Source organism: Saccopteryx bilineata, chromosome 7 (assembly GCF_036850765.1).
Source record: "Saccopteryx bilineata isolate mSacBil1 chromosome 7, mSacBil1_pri_phased_curated, whole genome shotgun sequence".
Taxonomy (NCBI): Eukaryota; Metazoa; Chordata; class Mammalia; order Chiroptera; family Emballonuridae; genus Saccopteryx; species Saccopteryx bilineata.
The window spans coordinates 76,552,078-76,564,498 of record NC_089496.1 but is presented as its reverse complement, the minus strand read 5'-3'; the positions used below and the strand labels follow the sequence as shown (position 1 = coordinate 76,564,498).

General features: G+C 37.7%; 1 protein-coding gene across 3 annotated transcripts in view; it reads right to left on the bottom strand.

Annotated features, from left to right (window-relative positions):
* The window catches only part of BLM (BLM RecQ like helicase), a 125,834-nt gene that overhangs the window by 91,929 nt on the left and 21,484 nt on the right, over nt 1-12,421 (bottom strand). For 2 of the 3 annotated variants that reach the window (XM_066238694.1, XM_066238696.1), the window contains exons 2-4: nt 4,729-4,830; nt 2,157-2,854; nt 690-852 (exon numbers count right to left, since the gene is read on the bottom strand). In XM_066238694.1, the coding sequence (XP_066094791.1) occupies nt 690-852; nt 2,157-2,854; nt 4,729-4,826 (959 nt within the window). In that variant the 5' untranslated portion in view covers nt 4,827-4,830. The remainder of the gene's footprint in view (nt 1-689; nt 853-2,156; nt 2,855-4,728; nt 4,831-12,421) is intronic. The other variant, XM_066238695.1, reaches the window with a different exon arrangement.

Below are 12,421 nucleotides of genomic sequence, written 5' to 3'. Positions count from 1 at the left end.
AACTAGATTATTATGCACACAAGCACCTCCTTCCTGCCTTCCTTCCCTAATTAAGGTAATATACTACAGGGATCTATTTCTCATCAAAATATTGGTTAATAGCATAGTATGTATTCCACCACACAACTGGACTGTGATTTAGACTGGGGTGAGGATAGAAGTAACAATGACTATTAATGAGTATTTAAAGCTATTTATGAGCTGTGCAGACTATGTAGTTTTCCCCATAACACTACCAATTAACCACAATCATGTTCCTAATTTACTAAAATTCAGTGAATGTCAAATACAACAGCCAATTTATCTTGTAGAATTAAAAAGTGAGGGTATCCGTATCACTCACTAAGTCACTTTCCAAATATGGAGTTAGCTTTGTGTCATTTCAGGTCCAGGAGTTTGGAAATGTATTTTTAGGAATATATTCCTGTTAAAATTAACTACGTAAAATTGTTTGGAGGTCTCCTGTAATTACAATTTTGGTAGTATTCTAAAGCTGGAACTTTATAGCTTTAGAATACTACCAATTAAATAAAATGTATCAATAGGAATTTTTTTAAGCTTTCATTTAAATATAAAATAAGCTGTGCAGAGCATGAAATTATACAGAAATGGCATCACCTGACTAAATTATTTCAGATATCCCAGAAAGAAACAATAATACTCATTAATTCATTAATTAGCTATTTTACCTAAAGCATTTTAAAGAAGAAGAAGAGGCAGAAGTCGTTCCTTCTTCTGGAGAAGGTGGAACAAAATCTATATCGTAATCATCTTCAGCAAACTCAACGCATGGAGATTTCTCAAATGAATGTAATTCAGTTTCTTCCAAGCTTTTTTCCTTTTCACTATTATCTAAAGTAAATAGTTAATGACACAGGTTATTTAAATAATTAATAAGATAGAAAAAACAGGGTATGAGCCTTGAAAAGTGAGTGCTTCAGGCAAGTCATAGACAGTAACACCACTCTGTGAGTCCTCTCCTTTCCCTTAACGTTGGCTTGTTTCTCCATGATTATTGAGTCAACCAGAGTTAAGTCCAGTGAATACTGGATTGAGACCAAAGATCTGCTTAAAGATTTTCATGATTGTCTCCAGTTAAATTATGAAACCCATACTTCACAGTAGAACTTTTGTTTTTCTATTTTTCACTCATATTTAAATAAGGGTAAAGTGCAATGAATAAATCTGATCATTGTACACTGTTAATTGTGTGAAAGCCATTTCTACTTTACCGCAAGGACTTCCTAGTGATTTAAGCCTACCAGGCTCAATGTCTCTCTCAACTACAAAGAAAAACACAACACCGTTATTGCTCTTAGTTTACCTTTTACCAAATTTTCTCTTCCTAACCAACAGATTTGATTAGACTATAGTTCTGTTTATTATCAATCACTTTTCAGTCCCCTCTCACCCTACAGTAACCTTAATGGGATTCGAGTGTTTAGAAATGGGATTCGCTTGTTAGTCTCAAGCCCTGGCCAGGTAGTTCAGTTGGTTACAGCATCATCCTGATAAGCCCAGGTTGCAGGTTTGATCCCCAGTCAGGGCACATACAAGAAGCAATCAATGAATGCATAAATAAGTGGAATAACAAATGGATGTTTCTTTCTCCCTTCCTCTCTCTCTAAAATCAACAAAAAATAAAATACTTATCCTCATATTTATAATTATTTCATAAGGTAGGCACTTCCACATATGGCTAATCTTAGCTATTAAGTTCTTGACATCTATAAGACCTAAACAAAAAATTTGAATGTAATTTATAATACTTTACCAGCATGATTAGATCATACTATACAGCAATATTAGATGGCAGCAAGCTGTACCAGAATTATACTAGAAAGGTTTAGCTTCACTTCCCAATTCTACCACTTTCCAGCCAGTAGGCCATTAATAGGCCATTTTAACCACTTTGGACCTTATTTTCTTCACATGCCAAAATCACAGAGCTATCCTTGGTGTTAATATAAAAACTGTATTAGAAAAGGAAAATCTTTCATTTCATCAGATGTCCAGCCTCGAGCATGTGGCCAACAGATTGTTCAACAAGCACCTCCAAAGAGTCTAAGGACAAAAGCTCTATCATATTTCCAATGCCTAGCTTTGAATGAACAAATACAATCAGTATACTAAAATACAAATAAAATAATTTTTACCTCTTTTCTCTCCCAAATGAGTTTTTAAAGAGAGACTATCCTGAGCATCTTCGTTTGTAAGCTCTTCAGAACAGGGGTCATCAATACAAATCACATCGCTACTTAACCATTCGGAGTCAGTCTTCTGTTCCTTAGTTAAACATACTTGCTGACATTCAGAGGAGGAAGTCAAATCAGCCTTTCCTGTACTTGCTTTATGAAGCGGTGCTTTAAAAAAGTTTCTCTTAGACTTTTTTGATTTCTGGGCAGTGCTTACTCTTACAAAGGGATTTTTGAGTGGCGTAACAAATGCTTTTGAATTTCCAGAAGTATCAAAGTCATCCATATCATCCCAGTCATTATCATTGATGGTAATAACAGAATCTGATGAAGAACTAAATTCTAATTTCTTGAAAATAGCATCACGGGATCCCTTTGCAATCGGTGTGCTCTGGGTAGCATGGAAAACTTCCTGCGAAATCTGCACCAAATCCAACGATGGTTTTGAACCAACTCTTTTGGTTTGCTGTCCTGTGGCAGCATTTTTAAAGTCATTGATTTGTGTTCGCTGATTCTTAGTGTGGGGTAAAGTTTCACTGAAGGAAAAGTCCTCAGTAACATTAACATCTCTATCACTTAACACAGGTGTTTTTGCTACTGACACACTTGTGATAGATACATTGTTGGCTGAAGATACTTTCTTTTTAAAAGTGAAACCGCTGGAAATATTGAAAATCTGAATTAGATAAATTTTAACAAACCCCCCAACTACACAAAACTCTAAATTTGTTACTAATTTATATAACTTAACTTCATTGTATCACAAATGAGCAAATACTCTATCCCCCCCCACCAATTTTAAAATTTACAAGTAACTTAGGTTGTACTGTGTAGGCTCTGATCCTTTCTATTCAAGGGCTAATTGTTCAATTTTGAGAGTATCCAGGCCATTCCCACTTTATTTCTCAGGCTGGTAGTACTTAATTAATAGCATCTCCAGAGAAAGGTGATGGCATAAGTCAGGGGTAGTCAACCTTTTTATACCTACCGCCCACTTTTGTATCTGTTAGTAGTGAAATTTTCTAACTGCCCACCGGTTCCACAAAAATGGTGATTTAAAAAGTAGGGAAGTAACTTTACTTTATAAAATTTATAAAGCAGAGTTACAGCAAGTTAAAGCATATAATAATTACTTACCAAGTACTTTATGTCGGATTTTTGCTACGTTTGGCAGAATAAATCTTTATAAAACTTACTATAGTTAAATCTATCTTTTTATTTATATTTATAAAACAACTTACAATAGTTAAATCTATCTTTTTACTTATACTTTGGTTGCTCCGCTACCACCCACCATGAAAGCTGGAACGCCCACTAGTGGGCATAGGGACCAGGTTGACTACCACTGGCATAAGTGAAAAAGAGAAGACTCAAATGTGTCTACTTGTTACTACTCTGATAAAAAAAATTTATGGGGCCCTGACCAGATAGCTCAGTTGGTTAGAGCATCATCCCAAAGTACAGAAGTTGCTGGTTCGATCCCTGGCCAGGGCACATACAGCAACATATTTGTTCCTGTCTCTCTTCCTCTCTCTGCCCCCATTCTCTAAAATAAATTTTAAAAAAACTTTTAAATAGAAAAATAAAAGTTTACAAAGAAAAATGTTAAAAACTGCTCATATACTGAGATCTGGAGAAGTAAGAGTCCTGGAAATCTCTGGTCTTAGTGACATAAAAGGCGATTGGCCCTGGCCGGTTGGCTCAGTGGTAGAGCGTCGGCCTGGCGTGCAAGGGGTCCCGGGTTCGATTCCCGGCCAGGGCACACAGGAGAAGCGCCCATCTGCTTCTCCACCCTTCCCCCTCTCCTTCCTCTCTGTCTCTCTCTTCCCCTCCCGCAGCGAGGCTCCACTGGAGCAAAGATGGCCCAGGCGCTGGGGATGGCTCCTTGGCCTCTGCCCCAGGCGCTAGAGTGGCTCTGGTCGCGACAGAGCGGGGCCCCGGAGGGGCAGAGCGTCATCCCCTGGTGGGCGTGCCGGGTGGATCCCGGTCAGGCGCATGCGGGAGTCTGTCTGTCTCTCCCCGTTTCCAGCTTCGGAAAAATACAAAAAAAAAAAAAAAAAAAGGCAATGGTGACTTTAAAGTCAAGTACCCAGAAGTGTGTCTAAAACCTGGTATAAGTGTATAATAAGGAATAAAAATTATTATTAGCTATCATTTAAAGTTTTGAATATAGCTTGGAGAAAAGAACAGAACCAGAAAGTTATAGTCTCCTTATAAATTGTTTTTGGAAATAATGTAAAGTTATATTAAAAATATCTATTTGCTCAAATTTACAAAAAGATTCATTAGTCATTCATTCAACAAATATTTACTGAGCCAAGTGTTATGTGCCAGGAACTGTGCAAAAGCGCAGAACAATTTATTACCTAGTGCTGTTAACACATGCTCTACCATTAATTTAGAAAGTGGGAAAATCACTGATCTCACAGCTCCATTTCCTCATCTATACAATGAAAGCGTTAGAAGAGCAGATATTTCATTTGTATGATACTGTATCTTAGTACTTATATGACAAAACCACCAAAAAACTTACGAAGATTTTGGTTTTGAAAGACTTAATTTATTATTAAGTGTTCTGGCCGAATGACGCTCCAGCTGCTCCTGCAGATTATTTTGAGGAACAGCAGCCATGGTCCTAAAAAGAGAGGAAAAAAATATTAGTAGAGTTAGGTACTTTGCATTAATCACAGTATTTGGGGGGAGCAGAGGGGAGGGAACATTGTTCCATCTATGCCCAAAATAACAAGGCTTCATTTTTGGGGTCAATAAATTCTTTTGACATTTACAACTGGTGACATTTTAAATATATAATCTTTAGCTAACTGAAGGCTCACTCAAATAGCAAAGTGACCTGATTTTCCCCAATTGCTAAGATAAGCACAAAAAAGACATTAGGGAAGGGATTATTAGGAAAAGGCTTGCGGAAAAATTGTGCCTGGGCTTGAAGAATAAATAGAAACAGGACAGGGAGTGAGTTAGGAGAAAATAATCAAAGCATACTAAAAACACAAAGAACAAATGAATAACTGAATTATCTGCTCAAGGGGAGAACCAGGAAAAGAAGAGCCCACCAATGAGAGCAATGGTTCAGCAGCAATAAAGACACCATGCTTCATGCTTGCTTCGGCAGCACATATACTAAAATTGGAACAAAAGAGATTAGCATGGCCCCTGCACGTAAAGACATCATGCTTCATAATTATCTCGTTTCAACCTGAAAAAATACTATCAAGCATATTTTCCTCTTAGAACAAACTAATATTGCTGAGCTATTGCCTGACATAGTGTACAGCTTAAACCACCTCATAGTTACTGGAGTATAGAAAGACAAGACAGCTAAAATCTATGGGGTAGCAAAATATTTTCATTTTAAGTGATAGTTATAACCCCTTTCCCATTCTATCTTTAATAAATGTCTATTTTTATAACATGTATCTTAGAAGGGTTAACATTAGATGATATTTGTGGAAACAATTAGTTTTACATAAATTGTACTCCACTCATTAATTATTAAAAACCATCTATGCTTGCCCTGGCCAGATAGTTCAGTTGGTTAGAGCATTGTTCTGGAGTACTGAGAATGCCAGTTAGATTCTTGGTCAGGGTACATAAAGGAACAGATCGATGTTCCTGTCTGTTTCTCTCCCTCTCTTGCTAAAATCAATAAATAAATTTTTTTTTAAAAATCCATCTATGTCTGTCAACTATTTTTACTTTAGATAATAGTGAAAAGGAAAACTTGGAAGAAACTGAATTATATTCAATTGAGAAATCTCCATGTGTTGAGCTTGAGGAAGGTGATTATGACACAGATTTTGTTCCACTTTTTCCAGAAAAAGAAACAACTTCTGCCTTTTTTAAAGATTTTATTTATTAATTTTAGAGAGAGGAAAGAGAGAAAGACAGGGGAAGGAGCGGGAAACATTAACTCGTAGTAGTTGTTTTTCGTATGTGCCTTGACTGGGCAAGCCCAGGGTTTCAAACCAGTGACTCCAATTCAGCAATCCAGGTTGATGCTATATTCACTGCACCACCACAGGTCAGGCTTCTGCCTTTTGTCTTTGAAATAGTTAATTAATTGATAAACACTGATTAATGCACTTATTAATGTGAATTACATCATAATAAAGTTCTCACCAAAACAAACATAAAAATGTTGACAGAAGGGTATAATGAACTTTTATAAACCAACCACTCAGAGCTAACAATTATCAACTCCTCCACTATAGTTTCATCCATACATATATCCCAAGGTCCTAACTTCATCATTTTTTAAGAAATCTTTTTCTTTTTTTCTTAAAGATTTTATTTATTGATTTTATAGAGGGAGAAGAAAGAAAAGGGAGGTGAACGAGAAGTATAAACTCAGAGTTACTTCACTTTAGTTATTCATTGATTGCTTCTTGTTTGCCTCAACCAGGCAAGCCAAGGGTTTTGAACTGATGACCTCAGCATTCTAGGTCAACACTCTATCCACTGTGCAACCACAAGCCAGGATTTACTTCACCATTCTAGAATGTGACCTCCCACAATGGTGATTATTTCAATTCTGTCATGCCTTTCTCATTCATTATTAGTTGAAATATAGGGTGGGCCAAAAGTTTTACAGTTGTAGAGATGACGTCAGAGTAATGGCAGAGTAGGAAGCGATACCGATAAATCTCCCCCAAAACTCAACAAGATCTTCAACCAGAAACAGAAAAACCTATACTTGGAGCTTCCAGATTCTTCGCAATACACCCAAAGGTATGATTGAGTGAAAAATTGGCTAAATATATAACCAAACCCCGAAGGAAATAGGGAGTAAGAAATGCTCCGCCTTCCTCACTAACCTAAACAGGGCGGCTTTTTCTGGTAACTGTGAATATAGAAACTGAGGCGGGCAAAGGGGGTGAATAGATCCAGGCCGCCGCAGCAAAAACGGCCGAACCAGGCTGTGGCTCAGAGATCCAAGCCGAGGAAAATCTGATCCTGTGGCAACCCGGGCAATACAAGCTAACACTCGCGCCAAACCCAAACAAAGAAAGACAAGCGGAGCGGCCATTTTACCCGGTCTCCTGGTCGGTGCGCAGTTAGTGGAAGAGAGATTTCTTCCTAAGCCGCGGAAGTGGGTACCCGTGTTGCCCCACGGAGAGGCAGGGTCAGAGGCCTTTCTGTGGGCTGAGGGCAAAGTCTCTGGGCAGCCCCAGCGCCCTGGGAAAGCCACGCACGGGAGGGAGTGAGAACTAATCCCAACGGTGGAGATTTTCCGTGCTGGAGGCTGTTTCACTCAGAGCGAAACGCGGCCGGCCTCATATCCTGGTTTGCGCGTGCAGATAAGGAGTGAGCGATTCCTCCGAGTGCCTCGGCAGTGCGCGCCCGTGTTATCGCACAGAGGGGCAGAGTCAGGGGCCTTTGTGTGGGCCAAAGCGGAATCTCGGGCCGCCCCAGCGCCTTGCAAAAGCCGCACACGGGGACGGAGCGAGACTCAATTCCAACGCTGCAACTTTTCCCTGCGGTTGGGGGTTTCACTCAGAGCGTGAGACTGCTGGCCGGATATCCTGGTTGTAGACAGTGAGTGAGAGTTTCCTCCAAGCGCCCCGGAAGTGGGCGCCCGCTTGTGTTACCGGATAGAGTGGCAGAGCCAGAGGTCTTCGAGTGGGCGGAAAGCCCGCCTGATTATGCTAGCAGCTCTGACTGACTGAGCCTTACCCAGAGCCCTGTGCTGAGTGGAAATAGAGTGGGGAGTTGCCAGCAATTTGAGCCTCTTACTATCCAGGCAGAGGCAGCAGCAACCCCATACCTGGACTATCAGGCTACTAATTGAGGAAGGAAAGACTAGGAGAAAGGCTCCAGGAACACGGACTCTCTCACTGTCGGAGCCTATAAATGCTAATGAGCCTCGACTCCCAACGAGAATAAAGCACAATACATGACATTGCCATAGAGACTTATCAACTGCAAACCTCTACCTGAGCGTGCCAAAGGGGCAGAACCCGGGGTACAGAGTCACCGACCAGGAAGAGGGAGAGAAAAGAAAAAGCAAGAAGATAACCTCTCAAAATCAAGAATAATCTGCAGACTTTATAACCTATCCCATTTTATTATATTTGTTCGTTTGTTTCTATTATCTTCATTCTTGAGACTTTTTTTTCCTCCTCCAATTTGGCCGATTAACTCTCTACCGGTCTTACTCTCTCCTCTCCCTGAACTACACTACCCATAAGTGTTACATCTCCCATTATCATTTCTCTTCTCTTCCTTTCTCTCTATGAGGGTTGCACTCCAAAACCCTTAACTCTCTCTCTCTCTCTCCTTTCTTTTTTCTTCTTTTAGTGGTTCCCTCTTTTTTTCTCTCTCTCTCTTTCTTTTCTCCCTCTATATTAGTTTCTTCCTTTCTCCTTTACATCTCCTCTCATTCAAACCTCAATAACAAACAAATTATCTTATCTGGGACTCAAACCTATGTTTGTGGCATTTTGGGGGGTTTTTACTTCACCTTTTTAACTCACTAGCAGTGCTCCCATCCCTGGCTCTCCATATTATCTAGTTCTTGTTCCACTAAATACAATAGTAAGTTTTTAATTTGTCCCCCCATTTTTCCATTTTCCTCTTATTCCTCTCATCATAACTCTTAGAAAACCAACACCTAAAAGCAAATCATTTTATTCTTGACCCAAATTTTTTCCTTATTTGCTTTTTGTGGGTCCATACGCTCTTTTTTTTTTTTTTTTCTTTTCCTTTTTTTTTTTTTTTCTTTCTCTCTTTTTTGCCCCTTTATTACTTTTCCCCAATTCAGGCCCTCCATCACAGACATTGTTTGTTATAACTCACAGTCCACCACAAGATTTTCTCAAGAAAGAGGGGAGAGGAGAGGAGAGGAAAAAAAGAGGGGGGGAATAATTTCCTTTTTTAAAAAATTTTTATTTTATTTTATTTTTCTTTATTTCATTATTAATTTTTTTTAAAAAAAACAACTCTTTTCGATTTGTTATTTTTTTATTTTTTTTAACTTTTTATTCTTTATTAAATCTCATTAATACTATCAACAAAACCACCCTCAGATGCCATTAAGGAAGAGAAAATCGAATATCATGGATACAAAAGAAAGAGAGGTAACACAGCTAGATGAGGAAAAATCTATGGAGAAAAAAATTAATATATTGGAAACCTTGGAGCTAAATGACAGAGAATTCAAGATAGAAATTCTAAAAATCCTCCGAGATATACAAGAAAACACAGAAAGGCAATATAGGGAGCTCAGAAAACAACTCCATGAACACAAAGAATATATGTCCAAGGAAATTGAAACTATAAAAACAAAATCAAACAGAGATGAAAAAACTCAATTCACGAGCTGAAAAACGAAGTAACAAGCTTAGCTAATAGAACAGGTCAGATAGAAGAGAGGATTAGTGAAATAGAAGACAAGCAACTTGAGGCACAACAGAGAGAAGAAGAAAGAGACTCAAAAATTAAAAAAAATGAGATAGCCCTACAAGAATTATCTGACTCCATCAAAAAGAATAACATAAGAATAATAGGTATATCAGAGGGAGAAGAGAGAGAAAATGGAATGGAGAACATACTTAAACAAATAATTGATGAGAACTTCCCAAGCCTGTGGAAAGAACTAAAGCCTCAAGTTCAAGAAGCAAACAGAACTCCAAGTTTTCTTAACCCCAACAAACCTACTCCAAGGCATATCATAATGAAATTGACACAAACCAACAGCAAAGAAAAAATTCTCAAGGCAGCCAGGGAAAAGAAGAATACAACATATAAAGGAAGGCCCATTAGATTATCATCAGATTTCTCAGCAGAAACTCTACAAGCTAGAAGAGAGTGGACCCCAATATTTAAAGTCCTGAAAGAGAGGAACTTTCAGCCACGAATACTATACCCATCAAAGCTATCCTTCAAATACGAAGGAGAAATAAAAACATTCACAGATACAGAAAAGATGAGGGAATTTATCATCAGAAAACCCCCACTCCAGGAATTACTAAAGGGGGTTCTCCAATCAGATACAAAGAACAAAAAAAAACAGAGCCACAAGTAAAAGCTCCAAGAAGAACACAATAAAACCAAATTTAAACTGTGACAACAACAAAAAGAAAGAGGGGGAGAAGACGGAGATTAACAGTAGCAAAGGACGATGGAGTGCAAAAGTACTCACAAAATAGTTCGCTACAATGAACAGGGTAGGGACCCTTTTCATTACTCAAAGGTAACCACCATTGAAAAAACCACCACAGAAGCACATGAGATAAAAAAGATAGCAACAGAGGAAAGATGTATGGAATACAACCAAATAAAAACAAAAGATAGAAAAACGAAAGAGAAGGATCAAACAAGACACAAAACTAACAGAAAGCAAGATATAAAATGGCAATAGGGAACTCACAAGTATCAATAATTACACTAAATGTAAATGGATTAAACTCACCAATAAAAAGGCACAGAGTAGCAGAATGGATTAAAAAAGAAAATCCAACTGTATGCTGCCTACAGGAAACTCATCTAAGTAACAAGGATAAAAACAAATTCAAAGTGAAAGGCTGGAAAACAATACTCCAAGCAAATAACATCCAAAAAAAAGCAGGTGTAGCAATACTCATATCGGATAATGCTGACTACAAGACAGGAAAAGTACTTAGAGACAAAAATGGCCATTTCATAATGGCTAAGGGGACACTGAATCAAGAAGACATAACAATTCTTAATATATATGCACCAAACCAAGGAGCACCAAAATATATAAGACAGCTACTTATTGATCTTAAAACAAAAACTGACAAAAATACAATCATACTTGGAGACCTCAATACACCGCTGACGGCTCTAGATCGGTCATCCAAACAGAGAATCAACAAAGACATAGTGGCCTTAAACAAAACACTAGAGCACCTGGATATGATAGACATCTACAGGACATTTCATCCCAAAGTGACTGAGTATACATTTTTCTCCAGTGTACATGGATCATTCTCAAGAATTGACCATATGTTGGGCCACAAAAACAATATCAGCAAATTCAGAAAAATTGAAGTTGTACCAAGCATATTTTCTGATCATAAAGCCTTGAAACTAGAATTCAACTGCAAAAAAGAGGAAAAAAATCCCACAAAAATGTGGAAACTAAACAACATACTTTTAAAAAATGAATGGGTCAAAGAAGAAATAAGTGCAGAGATCAAAAGATATATACAGACTAATGAAAATGACAATACGACATATCAGAATCTATGGGATGCAGCAAAAGCAGTGATAAGAGGGAAGTTCATATCGCTTCAGGCATATATGAACAAACAAGAGAGAGCCCAAGTGAACCACTTAACTTCCCACCTTAAGGAACTAGAAAAAGAAGAACAAAGACAACCCAAAACCAGCCGAAGAAAGGAGATAATAAAAATCAGAGCAGAAATAAATGAATTAGAGAACAGAAAAACTATAGAAAAAATTAATAGAACAAGGAGCTGGTTCTTTGAAAAGATCAACAAAATTGACAAACCCTTGGCAAGACTTACCAAGGAAAAAAGAGAAAGAACTCATATAAACAAAATCCAAAATGAAAGAGGAGAAATCACCACGGACACCGTAGATATACAAAGAATTATTGTAGAATACTATGAAAAACTTTATGCCACTAAATTCAACAACCTAGAAGAAATGGATAAATTCCTAGAAAAATACAACCTTCCTAGACTGAGTCAAGAAGAAGCAGAAAGCCTAAACAGACCTATCAGTAGAGAAGAAATAGAAAAAACCATTAAAAACCTCCCCAAAAATAAAAGTCCAGGCCCTGACGGCTATACCAGCGAATTTTATCAAACATTCAAAGAAGACTTGGTTCCTATTCTACTCAAAGTCTTCCAAAAAATTGAAGAAGCAATACTTCCAAACACATTTTATGAGGCCAACATAACCCTCATACCAAAACCAGGCAAGGATGGCACAAAAAAAGAAAACTACAGACCAATATCTCTAATGAATACAGATGCTAAAATACTAAACAAAATACTAGCAAATCGAATACAACAACATATTAAAAAAATAATACATCATGATCAAGTAGGATTCATCCCGAATCTCAAGGATGGTTCAACATACGTAAAACGGTTAATGTAATACACCATATCAACAAAACAAAGAACAAAAACCACATGATCTTATCAATAGACGCAGAAAAGGCTTTCGATAAAATACAACACAATTTTATGTTTAAGACTCTCAACAAAATGGGT